The 22,004-nt window shown below is 37.3% G+C and overlaps 1 protein-coding gene across 1 annotated transcript in view; it reads right to left on the bottom strand.

The window, feature by feature from the left end:
* Positions 1–2: 2 nt before the first annotated feature.
* The window catches only part of TRPC6 (transient receptor potential cation channel subfamily C member 6), a 33,691-nt gene continuing 11,689 nt past the window's right edge, over positions 3–22,004 (bottom strand). Inside the window, exons 4-11 of the mRNA XM_010729008.2 lie at positions 19,111–19,324; positions 16,577–16,804; positions 13,155–13,419; positions 11,254–11,449; positions 9,137–9,340; positions 4,233–4,316; positions 3,195–3,270; positions 3–588 (exon numbers count right to left, since the gene is read on the bottom strand). Coding sequence (XP_010727310.1) covers positions 440–588; positions 3,195–3,270; positions 4,233–4,316; positions 9,137–9,340; positions 11,254–11,449; positions 13,155–13,419; positions 16,577–16,804; positions 19,111–19,324 — 1,416 coding nt within the window. The 3' untranslated portion in view covers positions 3–439. The remainder of the gene's footprint in view (positions 589–3,194; positions 3,271–4,232; positions 4,317–9,136; positions 9,341–11,253; positions 11,450–13,154; positions 13,420–16,576; positions 16,805–19,110; positions 19,325–22,004) is intronic.

Below are 22,004 nucleotides of genomic sequence, written 5' to 3'. Positions count from 1 at the left end.
TTCTAATTGGGAATGCTTGAAAAATTAAATAGATTTTGACATAAATATGTAAAAGACTAGAATATTCCTCTTCTGGTTCATTAAAACAAATGTATGAATGTCTATTAACTGAAATTTGGAAAAACAACCAGTTAATGTAGGAGAAGTTTGGATTTATGTTTTTAATCTTTCATGTTTGGGCTTATTAAGATTCCACTCACATTCTAAAAGAGGTAAATTGAATATTAAAATGATCTAAAACTATCTCTTCAACAGGTAATGAATAAATAAATATCAAGTCGTTTACCATGGCCACAGAGGATTTGCCACTGTGATTTCCAGTAAAGAACTGGAATGATGTAATTTCTGAATCCATAATAGAAATGTGAGCTAGACTTGAGAAAAACAGAAATATGGCTTTGAGTGGATTAATGTTCTGTTGCATTTCATAAATGTTTGGTTATCTCTTGCTTTCTTCTTTAGAGTTGATTGACAGTTTTTCCCCAAGTTTCCTTATAAGTTCTGCCAAATCTTCTGAATTTTGAGATTTTTCCTCAAGGAGTTCATACCGGAGACTTGAAATGTCCTGTTTAATCTCCTTCAGTTCACCTGTAACAGACATTAGAAGGTCATACTATTAAGAAAGGAAGGACAGAATAACATATCATACACCTCTCAGTCATCATGGCTTTTCTCTGGATTTCTTCACTGAACCAGAAGTGTGTGGGTGTTCTGTAGGCCATTGATGAATGTTGGGTTATGGATAGGAATACAAAAAAGCAGTTCAAGAAATAAACAAACCGAAAGGCAGGAGTGTGAGAGTTCAGATCAGTTCACAAAACCTTAATGATCCTTCACATGGAAGTTGCTGAGCTACTCTCCTGTAAGAGAAATCACCCAGACTGTGTGCCTGAGTTGTCCTGGCCTCTCGCTACTCAGAAGAAATGTCCTCTACTTTTCCTTCTGCATTAAGTGCCTTTCCAGCATCAGATGTGTGCAAACAAAGGTGAACATTTCTGCTAAGTGCACATACCAGCTGATTTCAGCTAATAGACCGCACATACAAACACACACAAAAGTATGTATATGTATATGTATTCTCATGCATATATCCCTAATAAGAACACATATCCACAGGGGAGTGCCCCAAACCAGCCACTGCATAAATCAGCTCCAGTACAGGAAATGTATGGTCTATACTACTAGACATGGCATCACTCTTCCTAGGACAGTGCCAGAGTGGTGATATTTTGTGAGATAAAGAAAATCATTTTCTTTCTAATGACTAAAAAAGCTTAGTAATAACTTGAGCCAGATGTAAACACACACAAGGTGCCTAGCTCTTACACGTAACCAGTTGTTGCGGGGGTATAAAAGGTTGTAAGCACCTACAATAAATATCCTTCTTCCTTTGTTCTGCACCAGCAAGGTGTCTTGCTGATGCTATAGAGAAAAAAGGAGCTGAAAGAAGCTCTAGAGAGAAAGGGCTGAAAGAAGCCCTACAGAGAGGTGTCGGGGTGGAAGAAGCCCTATCCTACTGAAAGAAACGCAAGACTGAGAGAAGTCTTACCGTCCCCAGCCAATTGCTCTTCGCTGGACAAAGGTAAGCGATTGCATAACATGGGGAACAAAATGACATGTGAACCGAAAAATGTCCTAGTAAAATTGTGGGACACATCCACTAGAGGTGATGGGATGGTGTCCATGTTGCTAAAAACCTTGAGAAAAAATTTTGAAGCTTTAAAAAGTCATACTCATGACTCATCATTGGCTGCCCCCAGTTCATCTGAGGGTGAAGGAGCCACTGGCTTCTCGTTGGGTTCACCCGCTGTGCCATCAGCTCCTTCATTACCACTGCTGCAGGGGGTCCTCGCTGCCTCCCCTCCCGAAGATTCTGATGATCTTTTTGATCCTGGCCTGATAGACCTTAAGGAAGAGCTGGATCTGTTTCTCTTCGATCCACATTGTACGTGGACGCTTATTCGGAGGAAGGCCAGGAGAGCCGGAGACACGGATATGTTGAGGGCTTTCCTTTTCATTGTGGCCCCAGGACAAGAGCTGCGGTGAGAGGCCGCGAACACCATGTGGGAATAGAAATGGAGGGGGGTGGCACAGAGTCAGGCAACTGAAAACTTGTTGCTGTAGTGGAGAAACCTGCTTTGGGCTGTAGATGTGAGTGCCTTCATGCGGGAGGGAGATTTCTCCACCCCAGGGCAACAGGTGCTAATTGCTGCAGAGGGGTTACAAGTTAAGCATTTGGCAATGCATGCTCTCCGAGCTGTACTGGAGGCTGGAAAGCAGAGGCAGTCTTTTGTTAGTATGAAGCAACAGTCCCAAGAACCGTATATGACATTTCTGAATGGGCTTAAGAACTCGTTGGAAAAACAGGTTGATAATGAGCAGAAGAGAGCTCTTGTATTTCGACAGCTAGCTATTGAAAACGTGAACACTGACTTTGAAAAGATGCTGTTTGCCGTAAAGAATTCCATTACTAAGGAATTTGCACAACAGAAGGCGCTGGAATGGAAGCTATCGGAGCTCAGCAACTTGAAGCAAAGTTTGCAGACCCTGAGCCTATGGCTCATTGACCACCGCGAGAGAAGGAGAATCAAAGCTCCAAGCTTGGTGGTCATCAGCGTGTCGTGTGGGAGCTGGAGCTGCGGAAAGCTGCTGCTATGACGAATGCTTGTGTTTGGACTCGCACTCATTCCAGCTGTCGGCATTTTTGCAGTGTATTTTTCTGAACCTTTTAGCCGTTGAAGCAGTTGTTCAGTGCTCCAGAAAATTTTAAGATAGGCCTAACAACATTGAAAGTATGTTTGAAAGTTGTGCTATGTCTGAATTCTAAATTAGAAAACAGTATTTGCTATAAAATGACAACAACTAATTGTTGTTGTGCAGGTATAAAAGGTTGTAAGCACCTACAATAAACGTCCTTCGTCCTTCATTCTGCACCAGCAAAGGTGTCTGCGTCTCTCTTTGGCCTGCCAGCAAGAGAGCTCGGAGCCCTCTTGCCACAATATTTCCTGATGGGAGAGGAGAATCAGAAAGCCACATCTCTTCTTAACTTCAGTGTAATGTTAGTTTTACATATTGCACTTGTAAATATGTCAAGTGGAGTAAGTATTTGGGGAATATTTTTTCAAGTGGCAAACTTTAATTAGTTTGTTTTGATTCTCTGACTAGAGGTAAATGTAATTCATCAACATACTCACCTTCATTGACTTCATCACTTTCCTTATCTATCTGAGCTTTCAGTACATATCTTTTAATCAGACGCTTCATTATTTTCTGCAAAGAAGAAAGTTAAAAAAAAAAGTTTTCTTACTTGCTTTCAGGCTGGATGTTAGGAAATACTATTTGTTTGAAAGAGTGGTCAGGCAGTGGAATGAGTTGCCCAAGGAGGTGGTGGAGTCACCAACCCTGGAGATGTTCAAGGAACGTTTGGATTTTGTGTTGAAGTACATGGTTTAGTGAGAGCTATTGGTGATAGGTGGATGGTTGGACTGGATGATCTTGTAGGTCTTGACATAAGATTATCAGGAGACAAAAAATAAAGAGACTAATGAAAGCATAAAGGCTGGAAGATATCTCCTGTCTTTGAGGTATAAGAATATAGAAACACAACACAATAAGCTAAGTTGCTTCAGCAGACAGATCAGGTGTTTCTTGCATTTCTTTTACAGTCATAGAATCATAGAATGGCCTGGGTTGAAAAGGACCACAATGATCATCTAGTTTCAACCCACTGCTATGTGCAGGGTCACCAACCACCAGACCAGGCTGCCCAGAGCCACATCCAGCCTGGTCATGAATGCCTCCAGGGATGGGGCATCCACAGCCTCTTTGGGCAACCTGTTCCAGTGTGTCACCACCCTCTGTGTCAAAAACATCCTAACATCTAATCTAAACCTCCTCTGTCATAGTTTAAAACCATTCCAATTCCCATTCCCCTTTGTGTTCTAGGTTTTCTTAGTTTGTACTGTGCAGTTGAGGGAGTTGAAAACTCAACCTGTGTCTAAAAATAAAGATATTTTCAAACACTGTAAAATATTGCACAAAGACAAAACAAAACAAACAAAACAAACCTTACATTTTAATGTATCTAAATTACTGCATTTATTTCTGACCTACACAAAGTCTATGGATTTGTTCCCGACTCATGTTGTTTGGCATAAATTCAGACTGTCTTCATGCTCTCAGTCTGATCTGCACAACTTCTTGACTGTATAGAAAATTAAAGTGCTTTTTACCTGATATTGTCTTGGAGGATTGTTTAAACTATTTAAATGGATTTCATCAGAAGTTCTTATACTTGATTGCTTCCTTTGACCGAGCTGAAATGGAAACATTACTTATAAGAGAAAATAAATAAATGTACAATGCTAAGTTAAATTACTTCGCACAGATACTGTATGATAAAACATTAACTGTTGAGCCCAGTTCTAGGAGTATGAAACTACTGTGGCAGTCTTCATACCTGTGCAGAATTCCATCACAGGGGCTAAAACAAGCCCTTCCAGATTGTGCTGTAGGATAGGGAGAAACTGAGAGGTCTTCTTTGGATTATGCGTATTTTAAATAAGCAAAAACAATTATACAATACATAGAGAGATATATAGTGTATAATTATTATTTATATCTAACATACTAAGTTGAATTCAGATAGAAACTGAACTAAAGATGTATAAAAAGCTAATGTTGCAATTTCTTGCTTGAATAAAGATACCTTAAATGCTTTGAATATATATTGGAAAACATAAGTTTATCTAATACGTTGTAACTTAAATGATGTGATTTATAACAAAAACGTTGGCTAGTGTGTGCACATCATTGTATAATCACTGTTTTTCAGAGTTTGAAAACTAATACATATTCTTCTGAACGTCACCTTTATTATTAGAATAAAAGAGAAAAAACACTTTCCTGCTTCTTCAGCTCCTGGTTTCCCAATGAACAATTTCTGGAAATAATGTAGAATAAAACGAAGAGTTTGCTTTCCCTGTAAAAAGCACATTTGTGTGCTTCATACACTATGCATTGATTGCACTCTGCTTACTGACCACTTGGTGGCAGAAACTGCCAAGATTTCCATGTAACTCCATTTTTACACTGATTTGTTAAGCGTCCTCCCTATGGCTTTTTCCTCTCCTAAAAAATTCTACTACCGTAATGAATTCAGCTTGTCGCATAAATTAGTGAACTAGTACATGTTTTTAAGGAAATATCAATTAAAAATTTGCACAAAAGTAACAGAAGACAGAAGCAAAAGTAATTTAAATACACTAATGATAAAAACTATCAAAAATAAGTTTCCATCACTCCAGGTGTGTTGTGTGAAAGAAATGTAGCATATATGCCATTGCTCTTAGAAAAAAAATTCTTCTTTAAACTTGCTTCTCACGTCAACTTTCTCTAGTAGTACTTGAAATTCAATGCAGTGGTGAAATCAACTTTTACCAAGCTTAATGAAAAGCTTTAAAAATGCTGAGTCACTAAAACCTTGAAAAAATGTTGAGGGAATCATGGGGCTGTGACAGGGGAGGGTCTGCCTGAGGACTGGGAAAAGATTCTCTGCCAGAAAGTGGTTGGGCACAGAACAGGTTCCCCGGGGCAGTGGACGTGGTCTTACGCTTCTGGAGCTCAAGGAGCATTTGGACAATGCTCTCAGATACAGGGTTTGACTTCTGGATGGTGCTGTGTGAAGCCAAGAGTTGGACTCCACTGATCTTTGTGGGTCCCATCAAACTCAGAATATTCCATAAAATCTGTGAAATGCTAGAAGATTTACCTGTAGCACATGAGACATCTGAAATTAAAAACAAGGCTGCCTTTGGTGGCAGTGTTTGTAACATCTGTGTTTGCTTTTATAAGCCATTATGAACTTAACCAGAGGCAGGGGCTTGCCAGAGGCACACTGTAGCTCCATGTTTTCCTTCTAGGATTGTAATGAATTTCTTTTCACTTCTACTCTTCAGCTGTTATGAAAGAAGTGCTTGTCAGACTGGCTAAGAACCCACAGAGGCATGTAATTTCTTTACTGAACTCTGTTCTGCTAAACAATAGCCACCATCTCAAAAATTACTGACCTTGAACAGGCCTCTGCTCAGTCTGCTACATATTTTAACCCACTTTAAAAAGTTTCATAAGGGATATACTTGATTCTACCAAGATAACAAACTTGTAACTCATTTACTTTTTTTATAAGTGTCTGTTGCCATATGCTCATCTTTCTACATATTAAGTCTCATTGGTTGCTTACAAAGTTTTCTTCCACAATGCATTATAACAGTGTTAGTCTTTAGACTTCCACCTCCACCTAAAACCCTACGTTCCCCTCATGCAATTAATTTATCCCAAACCACTGCAAGAAAAATAGACTGACTATAAACTCTTTAAACAAGCCTGTTATATACAGCTATGAATCTACTCAAGTGCTTTTTACTACACTTGTATAAAACAAATATCAGAATGCTTTAGAATAAAATCAAACTGCTTTCTTGGTGGACAGGCTTAGAGACAGGCTGCAAAAGAGAATTCAAAACACTGCCCAAGTGCATGAGGGAGGCATTAGGAAAGCCAAAACTCACCTCAAGCTGACATCTGCAAGGGCAATGAGAAGAGCTTCTACTGCTGAAATAGCAGGAAAAGGCTGAACAGGGAAAAAGTGGGTCTGTGGCTCAGTGGAGCAGGCTGGTTAGTGACAGCAGAGCTGAGGGATTTGGTGCTTTCCTTCCTTCAGACTTCACCATTAGCCTACTAGGGCACTGTGCTTAGAGAAGGGCTTTGATGAGGGGTTCCAAGAACAGGCTGAGAGTTGAATCAGGGGCAAGATGAGAGAGCTTGGCCTAGGCATGTTTGTTAGATCTGATAGGCTGCAAACATGGATGCTGAGAGGAAATGGAGTCCTTGCAAAGATGACAAAAAGATCATGGAGACTGGGAGAGGTCTCCGAAGAAAGACAGATGTCAAACTCATCTTCAGAAGAACCCAAAATGATGATCTTGGCAACCACAGGCCACTCAGCCTCACTTTGATAACTGGAAAAATAATGGATTGAGTTCTCTTGGAGAACATTTCTGGGTACATGGAGAAGCATGGGAACAGTAAGTGTGGATTTATGAAGGCTAAAATCTTCCTGACACTCCAGATGGCTCTCTGTGATAAAATGACTGGATTTGCAGATGAAGGAAGAGCTGGGGATGTAATCTATCTTTACTTTAGCAAGGTTGTTACAGGCTCAAGCAGTGATCTCAGGTGAATCTCATGAAGTTCAACAATGTCCTTGGAAGGACATTCCAAGTGCAATGTCCTTCACCTGGTTCGTGGCCACCCCCGCTATCAGTACACGGTAGTGGACAAAAGGATGGAGCACAGCCCTGCCAAAAAGGACTTGGGGTAGGAGGGAATGGTAAGCTGGACAAGAGCGAGCAGTGTGCCCTCGCAGCCCAGAGAGCCAACCGTACTCTGGGCTGCATTGAAAGAAGTGTGGCCAGTAGGGCAAAAGAGGTGATCCTGCCCCTCTGCTCTGCACTGGTGAGGCCTCACCTGGAGCACTGCATCCAGATGTGGAGTTCTCAGTACAGGAGAGACACGGAGATGTTGGAGCACGTCTAGAGGAGGACCACAAAAATGATTCAAAGGATGGAACACATCTCCTATGAGGACAGACTGAGAGCTGGAGCAGTTCAGCCTGGAGAACAAACAGCTATGGGGAGATCTGAGAGTGGCCTTTCAGTATCTAAAGGGAGGATGTAAGAAGGAAGGGGACAGACCCTTTAGCAGGGTGTGTTGGGAAATGAAGGAAGAGGAAATGGTTTCAAACTCAAATAAGGGGGGTTTAGATTGGATATAACCAAGAAGTTTTTTACAGTAATGGTGGTAAGGCACTGGAACAGAGAGGTTTTGGATACATTTGGAGAGATTTAAGGTCAGGCTGGTCTCTGAGCAACTTGATCCAGCTGTAGATGTCCCTATTCATCACAGGGGAGTTGAACTAGATGACCTTTAAGGGTCTCTTACAACTCAAAAGATTCTTTGATTCTGTGATTTTAACACTGTACTCAAGAATATATTTTACCAACATTAGAATGTTGTGGGCAAAACTCTGGCTGGGTAGTTTTAGTCAGAGAGTAGTAAGGGTTCTTGTCATGGGGCTTCCAGTTTTTAACACAGAATCTATGAATCTATAAATCACAGGATGGTTTAGCCATGCCTCATGTGCCACAGGATACTACTGACTATCTGGGCTACAAGCGCATACTGTCAGCTCATTTCCGATTTTTCAACCACCAGTAATCCCAAGTCCTCTGCAGGGCTGTTCTCAATCTATTCTTCGTTGATAGTACTGACATTGCAAACTGCTCTGGCCCAGATGCAGGACTTTGGATTTGAGCTTTATGAACTTAAAGAGTGCCCATTTTCCAAGCCTACTCAGGTCGCTCTGGAGGATACTCCTTCCTTCTTGCATTTCAACTGCAGCACTCAGCTTGGTGTTATCTGCAAACTTGCTGAGGGTGCACTTGATCCCGCTATCTATGTCATAGACGAAGATATCATGTGGCATTGGTACAAGTATGGACCCTTGAGGGACGACGTTCATTATTGGTTCCCAGTATCTTCACCAATGACCAGGTGTCAGAGGAAGTGTTGGTGTGCACCCGTCAGGCTGGACCTCAGAGATGGTGGGGGCTAAATCACTTTCCCTATCAGAAGAGACTAAAGAAGCTGGGCTTGTTCAGCCTGAAAAAAGAGAGTTTCATCCTGGATGGAACACTGCCCAGCCAGGTTGTGTTATCTCTGTCCTTGGAGGTTTTCAAGACTAGACTAGATGAAGTCCTAAGCAGCCTGGTCTGACCTCAGAACTGAGGAGGCAGTTGGATCAGACACTGATGAGTATTTTCTGATTCTGTGACAGAAAGCAGGAAGAACTGTACATTTACAATGTTATTTTGGAACTTAACTGATTATAGAAGTAGACAAATATTCATATTAAAAAACAAAGAAAGAATTTCAGCCTGTACCCAGTGACTGATTTCAGTCTGGATGAAGAAGATCAGGAGTTTCATCAGAAAAAAATGATCAACACTGATAATGAAAACTTAAAATTGTTTTTATCTTGTGAAATTAGTAGTCAGTATATGTACTATAAAATTACCTTGTTCATCTCTGCATCTTCCTGGAAGCTTTTCTTTTGGCACATAAATGGTTTAGTGATCCATTTTTTGAGTCTGAGTAAGAGATACAGTAAAGATTTTGGACTTGGCACTAAGTTGAAGGGTACTGGCAGAGTCCTCCCTTCTTCAAAGTAAGAAAACCAAAGTTTAGCCCTTGCAAATTTCCACTCTACATCAGCATCATCCTGAAAAACAGAAACATTACTATTAATATGTATTGAAGATGCTCTAGATAATGTTGTGTGCTTTGAATGCAGTTGGCTGAATTTAATTTCTAACAGATCAAGAGCTTGATTATAATATGTGAAAATCACATGTAAATGAATTTAACTGTTATCAATACATTTAAAATAATGCAATTTCAGAAGAACTAAGGAGTTTTGATTTAGACATTGGTTAATGCAGAATGAGTGCTAATATTCTGCATTACAGTATCACAAAGACTTTTTGCCCGCGCTAAGGGAATAATAAGAATTAAGAATACACAGCACAATGCCTAATGAGAACATGGCAACATTCAACTTCATACTCTTGCGCTTGACTGAATAGTCATTTGCTTGGGACTCTGTTGTACTTAGGATTTTTCTTTTTCATTTAACATTACTATGTTAACAGAAACATAAAATGCTCAATGAGAAAATGACTTCTGATTTCTTATTTTGCAGGTCTTTAACCTATTATTTTCTTTATGAAGAAGAAATAGTATCAAAATTTTAACTAAGAATTTTACTACTTTAAACATGAGCCTATGAAAGATTAGGGGATTCTTCCTGAATTCCTTCCACATACTTAAAAATGTGATTAAATCAGGTATGCTATCATCACCACAATTTATGTCTAACATTTATAATGGTCAAAACACTTATTTTTCTCCTTTGTGTAAATCACAGAATTGTAGGAGTTGGAAGCGAATCTCTGCGGATCACCTAATCCAACCCCCCTGCTAAGGCCAGTCCCCTACAGCAGGTTGTAGAGGAAAGTGTCTGGGGTGGTTTTAAATATCTCCAGAAAAGACAACTCCATGCCTCTTCAGTCAATTTGACTCAGTGCTCTGTCACCCTCAAAGTACCTAAGTTTTTCAAGTTCAGATGGAACTTTCCTTGTTTCAGTTTGTGCCCATTCACCCTTTGGCCATGAGGGCACACTGTCAGCTCATGGTCAACCTCTAGACCACCAGGACACCCAAGTCTTTCTCTGTAGAGTTCAAGAGAAAAACTCAAGAGAAGTCCATTCTGCAGAAAGAAATGAGGTCAAGCACAAGGACTTGACTCTATATAGCTGTATCTGGTTTTAGAAGTTGTTTCTATTCATTTAAGATGCTTATGGATAACATTCTGGGTTTTATTGCTCTGAACCTGACTGTTTGTTCTGTGGTCTTCTTAGTCAGAAAAATCTGAACCTCCCTAGAGAATGTGTGCTCCTCTTGCTTAGGCTGTGACCTCAAGCCAGAGCCCAGATCCTGGGATCAGATCAGCATCTAACAACCTGAGCATGCTGCTTTGTAGCAAAGCAACACCTGGAAAAGGCTGGGATGGGCTAGCTTCTGGAGAACTGCTTCTTTTTTTCAAAGCAATGATAATTATTTAGATCTTTCTAGTGTATGGCGTGCAAAGGTTCATGCTGATTGTCAGTAGCTCTGCTGTTTACTTTGTCAGATAAAGTTTTGTTCACTGCAGAGGACTAAAGAAATGGTTGTTTAAAGTAAAGAAGGAAACAGTATGTTCTAGACTGGCAAGGTCAAGGCATAGGAATGAAAACATCCTTGTAGCAAGAAGGACACTATTCACTACTCAAATAGTAACAACAAACAAGGTGTAGGGAAGATTTACTAAGCCACACAATACAGCGTATCCTTTTTAGGACCGTAAGACAGTTCTGTAGCAGTTCCTTGGTCCAGTCTAGTTCTTACTTCAAGCACAAACAGCTGAGCAATTTCCAGGTATTTTATAATAAAAATGAATGTTGGAATTAGTATTTTTGAATGATACATTCCAAAATCCTATGTTATTTTTCTTATATAAGATGACAACTAGGTAGCATTTCCAGGAGATGTAGACACCCAGATGTAAAACTATTTCATAACAAATGGAATTTTTACCTCAATTTCCTGAAATGAGCTGTTAATCATGGCAATAAGCATATTCAGTAAGACAATGACCATGGTAACATTATAGACTCCATAAAGAACGTAGCCAATATTTTCAATGAACTTGTGTTTATAATTGATAACAACTGATTTAACTTCTGACAGTCCAAATATAGCCCAGAACAATGTCTTGAAACTTTCTTCAACACTAAAAGGAAAAATTGAACACACGCACATTAATGAAGAACTGTAGAGCCTTTTTGTACAAATTGCCAGCAACTGTTTTTATACAGAGTATAAAATTTTCTGTTAACACAATGTGCATCTTCTCCACCATAATATTATGCAGAAAAAGTTAACTAGCTAATTTTATATGTATATGCTGTTCTATAATGTAATATCATTCCTAATGTTTAAGAATGATAGTAAAAAAAATGATTCAGTTTAGGAATTATATGCACAGCCTCAAAAGAATATTACAGTGATTCACTGTAAACTTTATTCTACATGCTACATACTTGCCTGTAATGTTAACATAAATAACAAAAATTACTAACCTTTGCATGCTTCATTATAATTGCATGAACAGTTTGTAATGGTAAAAATTGGTGTTAATTAATACTATTAATATGAATGGTATTCTGAAACTGTGATGTCAGCTTCTCTGAGTGCAAAGCAGTACTCTTCAAAAAAGGTGTCTTTTACACTGAAATACTGAAGCTGAGCTTTTACTATTCCCAGAGATGCAGGGTAGAGATAATAAGCCATGGTGTGGTGACTCTGATTTTCTGTTTTATATATTTTTTTTCAGGTTACTATTCCTCCTTTATATATATATATATATATATATACATACATACATACAGAGAGAGGGAGGGAATGTATATGATATATTAAATATATATTATATATAGACATAGACATAAATCCAAATATCTGGGGCATCTATTCTTCTCTTCACCCCTCTGTAGATGCATTTCCTCTTGCTTTGATGAATAAATCTTATTTTCCAGTGACCTGGATGCAGTAGCATTGCAAAGCACATTTTGGATTTTATTGCACTGTCGTTAAGGAAAAAAATTAAATTCATAATTTTTAATTGTGAATCTACCTCTCTGTATATAATATTCTATCAGCACTCTATCTGAGAATTGAAGTTTTAGATATTTTATCTATTGTGTGAACTAATAATAAGAAGAAAATTAGTAAAAAAATTTTCCATTTTGGCCAAGTTTGTTTCTTGGCTGCATATACTTTGTAATTGCTACAGCTTGAATACCATGACAGTCCAAAATGAAATGGGCATGGAAAAGAATGAGTTTTCATTCAAGTGAATTTTATCTTAAAATCAGAGTTAGAAATAAGATGTCATAACAAATTTACACCAAATAAGTCCTGAGATAGAAAGTAAATGGTGGAAAAGAAGAAAGAATAATGGAATAACAGAAGTGTACTTTTTCCTCCCAAGATAGAACAATCTGTTGCCATAGGAAACTATGGAGAGACAGATGGCTTAGACCTTTGGCCAGAAAGAATATACAGAACTGCCTGAATTAAATGAGAAGTATTTTATAGTGCGTATCACATTGTAGTGATCAGCCTGCTTCAGTGAGAGGACAGGGGCAGCTGACTGAGGAACCAGCTCCTACATGCTGCAAGGAGCCACCATGCTGTGCTTTGAAGTTGTAATGCTGACTGTCCTCACAGCAGGATCTGTCCTGCAGGCCCAGGATAAAGAGCTCATCCATTAACATACAAGAGAGAAAATAACTACTTAATCCAACACAAAGTGATTTTTAAAAACAATTATAAACTTATGCAACAATTAGTAAATGTAATATATACAATGCAAGCAACCATCTTTCCTCTAAAAAACAGCCCACAATCATTAAAGTTTAATCAGTTGTACTTACGTTGTAAATGCTTCATTTTGTTTCGCTCCCAGATAGTAGGAGTAGAGATTAAACATTCCTATCATGAAAGCTACAAACACCATGATAAATATCACCATGAACTTGAAGATATCTTTCACAGTTCTGCCAAGTGATATCTGCAGTGGCCCAAAGCTTTCGTTGGCTGGTAAGATATAGGCTATTCTGGAGAAACTCAGCACTACTGCAATTGCATACAGGCCTTCAGATATGATTTGTGGATCTGATGGATCCCAGTTGATTCTGGCTAGAAATGAAAGGAGAATTTCTGTTAGCATTTTGAAGTTCACCCTAGGATATTCACTGAAGTGCTGCTTTTAGGTGCTTAACGATGAACCGGAGTCATTGCAAATTGGATCTGAATTCAATGGAGCAATGCATATTTTGAATGGTCAAGGTACAACCTACATTTTATTTTTTCCTTCACTGTACATTGCATCATGAATTTTCAGCTATTTTCATTAGTAAAAAAAGTATAAAACTTTGCTGACTGAAAGTAAGGAGCAGTTATTTTTTACCCTTTGAACTTAAAAACCACATAGAAAACCGATGTCCTCCTGTAAGTGAAGTCACCAAGAGCTGTGAATACTTAGTTATTCATCTGGCTTCAGTGTGCCGTGTATAACTGCTCAAATAGTGCTAGTGGTGGTTGTACAGTACTTCACAGTGCTCAGTGAATACCTTACATGTCACCAGAAATAAAAGTGTTAGAAAGGAAGGTACTTCATTAAGATTGAAGTAGAGGTAAGATACTGGCTCTACTTACTGTACTTAATAGATCTCCATTGATTATAAATGAAAGACAAGCAAATTAAACAGTATGTAAGGTCACTAAAGTACTTTTCTTGGACTGTTTTGGACTTTCCCAATCTCCTACTGAATTTAAGTAAAGTTCAGTTTTTCTATCATCATATCTACTAAACCCTTCTTCTGAAGCAAATCCAGTTGTGTAAGTTACTTGAACGTTCTCTGAATCAGTGAGTGACAACCCTGCCCATGACACAAGGTTGGAATTATTTGATCTTTAAGGTCCTTTCCAACCCAAGCCATTCTATGATTCCATGATTCTGTGATGCTATGGTGCTTTAATTCTATGATCAAGTGAATGTGGTATTGCCATTTGATAGGAAACATACTCATCTGAAGTGGGGGAACATTCAAGTTTGTATTTAAATAAATCTTTGTAGAAAAATATCAGAATGAGAAACTCAAAGCAATATCCTCAGGATACTTAAGTTCAGATGGCTTAAGTTCAATTCACAATTATGCTTCAGAGAAAAAGAAGAGGTTAACCTGGCATGGATTTCATACATCCCAGCAGAGTGTAGTCATTGTAGAAAATAAATAATTTATACAGAAATGAAGGCAATCACTGACTTACTGGTAAAGTACTATTCTGGGCTTTTAACTAACAAATAACTATTTAATACAAGTCAGTTATTTGAACAGCCTTATATTTTATCCATTCTCAATGATGCTGAGCAACAATGCTTCAAAATGTCTTCTGTATGTCCAAAAATGTTATTCTTCAAGGAACTGACTGCCATGCCCATATTCACGTCACGACAATGAAATGAATGACTGTGGTTTTAGACATAGCAAGAGTCAGTACAATCATTCCATTTCTTAGCTGCTGTGTGCTTCTTGTGGGTATGTGCGGATTATTTTGTTCACTGAGCTACTCACTGTAAATGCCTAGAAATCTGTATAAACATGGTGTATTATGAATTATCTGTATTTTTAATCTGTATAACAGAATACTGTCCCTTTTTGCTATAAACAGACATAGCTGTGTAAGCTTTACCTCAGTTTTTGTGAATAATTGAAAGCAAAGATGGAAGATGTTGGGTTAGTAGTTTTCCAGGTCTCCTAATGGGCTGTTACCACATATCCATTATTACCATAGACAGAATTTTACCACACTTAGGTATTCTCCAAACAGGCTTAAGTGTACACACATATACTTAAAAAATTGCTCAGCACTGCTCAAGTGCAAAATAAAGCTGCAACTTCTTTTCAACAGGAGCTGCCTTCCCGGGGGTGGTAAAATATCATACAGCATAAATGAGATAAAGACTTGTGCTTGTCATATCCAGAAGCTGTAAACATAATGTTTGCAAGTTCTTCAAATAGGTGTTATCTAAAATGGAATTGAAATTTAATTTGCCTTTGTAACTTAGGTGAAATTTTGTAACTTCTCAGCAAAAATTTAGAAAACTATAATTTACTGGGTTTCAAAATAAATATTATTAGTCTTTTTTTCCACAGTCTGGATGATGAAGAAATGTAACCTTGTCAGGAAAAATACTGGGTACATTAAAATGTCAAAAAGTGATGTAATTTGAAATCCAGAAAAGAATATCTAATACAAGGAAGAGAGATGTGGTGTTATTGATTGTGAACACAAATAAACAAATAAAAATCTTTTCTAATTTGTGCAAAATAGTTTCTACTCACTCTCATATGTGACAAGAAGTTTACTAACAAGTTCATTTCTTATTGAAATATTAAAAATATTAAAATAATATAATAGAGTCTCTGGGAAAAGTATTCAACTGTAGTTAAAAATACATTACTTATGTTGGCAAAAGAAATGCATCTCATTGCTTAGCAAACCCTTTGTTAAATTGCATAAATCTCATTCTCAGTTGTCCCAATAGAAATGTTCGCAGGATAACATCGTGTGACTGAAAAGATTAAATGACCAGGATTAAAATAATGTAAAATTTCTGAATTCAGATTATTTTAGTGCTTGATGTCTAGAATTGTTCCCCAGAAGACATATGAGTACAGTAGGGATGAGAAAAGCACAGATCAGAATTTCTTTAACAAGTACATTGTGGAACTGATCATAAAATCATAAAATCATAGAATGATATAATCATCAAGGTTGGAAAAGACCTCTAAGATCATGGAGTCCAACCGTCAACCCAACTTCACCATACCCTTCACCATACATCATACATCATGTCCTTCAGTGCCATACATACATGTTTCTTGAACACAGAGGGACAGTGACTTAATCACCTCTCTGGGCAACCCATTCCATCAGCTGAACACTCTTTCAAAGATTTGTGTTTCAGACCCTTCACAGCTTCATTGCCCTTCTTTGGACATGCTCCAGGGCCTCGATGTCTTTCCTGTAATGATGGTCCCAAAAATGAACTCAGCCCTTGAGATGTGGCTATGCCAGTGACAAGTACAGAGGGATGATCACCTCCCTGCTCATACTGGCTGCCCTATTCCTGTTACAAGCCAGAATACCATTAACCTTGGCCACCTCAAAACACTTCTGGTTCACATTCAGCCAGCTGTTGACTAGCACCCCAATATCCATTTCTGCCTTAATGTACTAATTAACAGAAAATCTATCAATAAATTTTAACCAAATGTGTTCAACTCACCTAAGGTGTAGTATTTTATGTTGGGCTCCAGTGTTGGACTTGACAGATCTTTCATATTTGTATCAACCAGGTTCTGGGCTCTGGACGCGTGCCAAAATGCCATAAACCTTGCTATGAATGATGCTGCAAAAATTGCTAACATACCAAAATCAAGCATATTCCATAATTCAAAAAGATATTCCTTTGGACCTTGAGACCAAATTTCTTTACATTCAGACCATATCATGCCTAGTAAAACAGAACAGAAAAAGCAATGTATTCTTTTAACTTCATGTTCATTTTATATGATATTTTATTATGTACAGGGTATATCCTTTGTTGCAATCATATCAAAACCATTTTGATCTTTGGGAGCTTGAATAGAAACTAAAATTTTTGTACATGTTCACTCATATATATGTCAGTACTTCCTCCTCACGTGCGTAATAATAATAATCTCTCATACTGCTTTTGCCTATTCTACTCCAAAAGCTTTCAAATAAAAGAATGGAAGTGAGTTGTCCATCTGTTATGAACACAGAAAGAGCAGAAATGTTGTGGCATGATCATATAACTGTAGCAGAACTAGTAGCAGAACTCACATATTCTCATTTGCAGAGGACCCTGTATGACAAATGAGCATGCAGCTAAGAATCTTACCTAATGCTTTGTGAACAGGAAAAGTATCTGATTGACTCCTAATATTAATTATTAAATAATAACTCTAAAATTAAATCTGGGAATATAGTATCATTTATGGCATCTTTTTTACTGAGCAAATCCTTCCCCTTTTCAAGAGTTTTTAATTGTGAACTAAATTTCCAGAATTCTTGAAAGTGAAAATAAAAAAACAAAACTTTTCATATTTCCTTTTTCATATAATATTAATTACAGTAATTAATACAGTAAATAAATTCAATGCTATATTTGTATGCACTGAATTAATTTTTCATAAGTCTACATCTACTTCTGCATGACAGAAATAAAATAAATATATTGAATTCAAAAACTATACATTTAAATTGTAGAAATACTTTTTATTCGCTAATTATCAAATTTAAACATTTATATTTACAGAATATTTGGAAATCTAAGTGTTATATTATCTCCGCAAAACACAGTTATACTCATTTATACAGCTATCTGATAAAATAATTAACAACTGTCAATGTCTTTTAAGGTTATATGAATCAGTTGATGTAAAAAAAAGCTCCAATATCAATCACAGATAGAGCTCATAAAGGCACAAACATTTAATTGTCTAAGTTCATGAATGGAAGCAGATTTTATTCACCTTGAAAGTAACTCTTCCATACTACTCACTTAATTAATAACCAGAACCTAGATCTTTAAAACATCTGTGCAGCTAAACCTCACTGGAATCACAGAATAATAGAACGGCTTGTGTTGGAGTTGCTGAGGTTGTATTTGATTCCATCATCTATGTCATTGATAAAGATGTTAAAGAGTACCAGTTCAAGACCTAATTTGTCACTGGCCTCAACATGGTCACAGAGTCACTGATAATAGCCCTATGGCTGTGATATTCTAACCAATTCCTTATTCCACCAAATAATCCCCCCTTCAAATCCATATCTCTCCAATGTAGAGATAACGATATGGTGGGGGACCTTATCAAAGGCCTTGCACAAATCCAGATAGAATACATCAGTTGCCCTCCCTTTGTCCACCAATGCCATCACTCTACCACAGAGGACCAGTAAACTGGTCAGACATGACCTTCCCTTGGTGACTCCATGCTGGATGTCATGGATTACCTACTCATCTCTCATGTGCTTCAACATCTGATACAGGACAATTTGTTCCATCATCTTCCTAGGCACAGAGGTGAGGCTCACCAGCCTGTACTTCCCTGGGTCCTCCTTCCTCCCTTTCTTATAAATGGGAGTGATTAATAAATTGAATTAGACAGCTAAGATATTTTTGAGAGACTCTGCTCAGCTTTTTCTGTTAAATAGTACTATGTCACAGAAGTGAATGGGTTATCTCAGAATACTTTTCACAGCATACACTTCATTGCTACGCTGGATGGAAAAAGTCTACCACTGGATACTGTGAAGTCTATACTCTGATTCTCATTAGTTAATAATGCATTAAGCTCTATGTAGTATTAATTCTGAGGAAATACTTGCAACACGAGAGAATATTAGCAGAAATGGAGAATTGGACACAACAACCTTGGCCCTCAAATGTGGAAATCTTTCCCCATGGATGCTGACACAGTGTGATTCAAAAAAACAAACCAACAGAAAACTGGTAGCTGATTTCCTTAGCTATTCATAAAACTGCATTTATTCATATCAGAGATGCAGTTTTTGCCTAACTCCTTTACCTGAATATTTGTGATTAACAAGGCACATGTAAAGGCCTACTGACATCTAGTAAGAAACATGAGGCCAACATGGGAATGCAACCATCTGACTAAATTAACTTTGTTCAATTTTTTTTATTAATCCTTAATAGCAAAGGATTAATTTGAGTCTAGTTTCAGTGAAATCACAGCAAGACAAATTTAAGGAATAATTAATCTTTACCTATTACCCAGGAAATAATTAACATCTCCATCCATGAGAAACATGATGTTTTCATTCTAAATAGCTGTTTTACATTGCCTGTAGTTTCATTGGGCCGGAGCTTGGTGCCATCAAATCTGTCAGCTGCATTCATGACAAGCAGACCAAGAAAAATGGTAAAAGAAGCTGCATGGGCTACAAACTTCATAAATGGTCCACGCATTATCCTTCCCAGCTGTAACAGAGGTTATAAAACAAAAAGATATTGCATTGCTTTCTTCCAAAATAAGAAAAATGAATAAAAAGAACAGGAACACAGAGAAATATATGTTTCAATAACACAAAGGAACAAAGATTTGGAAAGAAATTGTACTATAATGCTACACTGACAACCACATTTAAAATTTTCTCCTTATTTGCTGTCTCCAGAGGAATAATTTCATTACTCACTTTCACCATATATGTGTTTCTAGATCAGTGTTTTGAAATAATTCTATAATTCTTTTGGGGCATCTTTATGTCTATTATAGGTAATCAAGAGAAGTATTTATTATAGTTGTTAAATATATTTCAAATTTACATTCCACTGATATTTATGAGGTAGCAAAGAAAATGGGATTTTGACACTTACTAAAAGCATTGAATTATCACCAGGAGCACATTATGACTAAAGAATTCTGTTTCCTAACTTTCATGATGCACAGTTTGGCAGTTATTTTGCAGTTTTTTTCAACTTACTCCCCTTTTAAAAAATGTCATTAGGCCTCAAGAGGGTATGTTTATAGTTCTGTAGTGTCTTTATTTCCTTCCTGACTCCTTTGATGGAAACATTCTCGACTCTCAATGTCTAAGCACTACTGCATAACAGTGTAGTGCAACATTAAAAAACCTGAAAGTTCCATACAAACTTATGCAAGGCTGAACTTTTGGTGGTTATTTACTATAAGAGATGTCTTGAAAGTGCCTGTATAAATAGCAAAAGTCTTAGCTAGTTCACTTAGCTGGCAACAGTAAGAAAATACTCTTTTAGCCTCATGGTAGGAATTGAGTAAGTATCACAGATCCCAGACAAAATATATTACTATCTCTGGTCAGAAGAAGGGAGAAGAAGGCAGAAAGTTAAATTATCACCTTAAGTATTTTTGCCACACTTTTTCAATATCAAAAACAGAATATTTTTGACTTTACAATCAGCTTTCACAGAAAGAAAGAATAAGGATGCAATGGTAAGGTCTCAATCACATTAAAAAAGTAGACACATATAAAGAAGGTACTCTTGAAGGAACACTGTTAAGGTTAGCAGGCATAAAATTTTATATTTCTCCTTTATATGTTATTTTGCAAATTCATTCCTTTCATTATGTTTCTCACTCAAAAAAAAAGAGAATTTATCTTTTTTAAAATTATTAAACATTTCTTCAGCCTAATGAAATGATCTTCGACAACCAATTGTTTTGTGTTGCCTACAAGGAGAGAAGGTGTTTGTCATGGGAAAAGATTCTATTTCAAGCTATCAAGGAACAGCTGTGAACAACAAAGAATAAAGCAGAGTTGGAAAATGATAAAGTACCTTGACGGTGTCCTTTTAAAATTATTAAATTTGTGTTTACAAATGAAGACGGATTAGGAGACAGATGCCAGAAAGAGTCATAGCCAGTGAAGAAAGAAAAAAAAAAATTGAAGGAAGTAATATTAATATAACTCTTGATAAAAACCCATTAAATTTAAAAGACTGAACCCCTAGCCCCTCACCCCTTTCAAAAGAGATATAAAAGTATTTTTACAATAGATAGCAAAAAACTTCCTGGAGGTAGGACTGACTACAATTGAAGTGATTACACAAAACCTGGAAGTTATTACGATGTTCCCACATAGAGATCCAAGAAAAACTTGTAACGGCACTTTTTAAATTTGCAGTCTTCTTAAGGAGAGCATATAAGTCAGAAAATAGGAATAAGGTAAAAAGAGAACCAAATATAAAGACACAGCATAATCTTTCAGGATACTGAGATTTTTCTATAAACTAAACTCCTTAACGCGCTTCCACTAAGGGTTTGACGTCATACATTGTTTGCCATTGCAGAGACCAAGGGCATGGTCTCGTTCTGTAACTAAAGTGCTTTTGCAGGTTTCTGATTCTTTGTGCTACGCTCTTTGTTTTGGAGAGTGCTTTATACATTGGTTCAGGTTTCAGTTGCCATGTGTGAAGTCAGGAGTTGTATTCAGTGTTCTTCATGGGTCTCTTCCAACTCAGGGCACTTTAAGATACCATGATTCTAGAACAAGATATGGAACAGTTATACTGTGGTTCCTTCTACTCCCTGTATAGGGGTAACCTGAAATTGCTGAGGACTGGAGTCAGTGATTCACATTATTTCTCCCCTATATCTGAAGAAACAATGATAAACACAACATTATGGAGCATGGCATTATTATAGAGAAGATAAAATAGGTCTTTGGGTAGTCATGTTTCACGAAGGAAAAGAGGCCTGGTAACAAAATGGGATAATGCAAATGCTTTTTAAGTGGAACAATTTCCCAGCTCCTTGTGTAATAGACATTAAAATTCAATTTCTTTTGCCATACCACACTGTAAAAGAATTATGGGTGTAACTCGCAGAATGTACTTCGAGAAATAAATAGGGACTGATGAAGTTACTACGTCAGAAATCCCAACTCCAAGGACTGGAAATAGTTAAAGAAGATTGTATGTCAAATTCAGATCCCCTATCTTGGCCAGAGACTGAAGAAATTATGCATTAATTCATAGCATTAAAAATATAAATTGCATTATTAATTATAACTGAAGAGCTTGGACATTATAAAGATTCTTAGATAAACCTGAAAATAATTTTTAGTCCTTCAAAATGTGACGCTATTAAATAGTATATGAGAAGTTTTGGGTTAATTATCTG

This window comes from Meleagris gallopavo, chromosome 1 (assembly GCF_000146605.3).
Source record: "Meleagris gallopavo isolate NT-WF06-2002-E0010 breed Aviagen turkey brand Nicholas breeding stock chromosome 1, Turkey_5.1, whole genome shotgun sequence".
In the NCBI taxonomy this organism is placed as follows: domain Eukaryota; kingdom Metazoa; phylum Chordata; class Aves; order Galliformes; family Phasianidae; genus Meleagris; species Meleagris gallopavo.
Note: the sequence above shows the minus strand (reverse complement) of the source record. Positions and strands in the feature narration are given on the sequence as shown.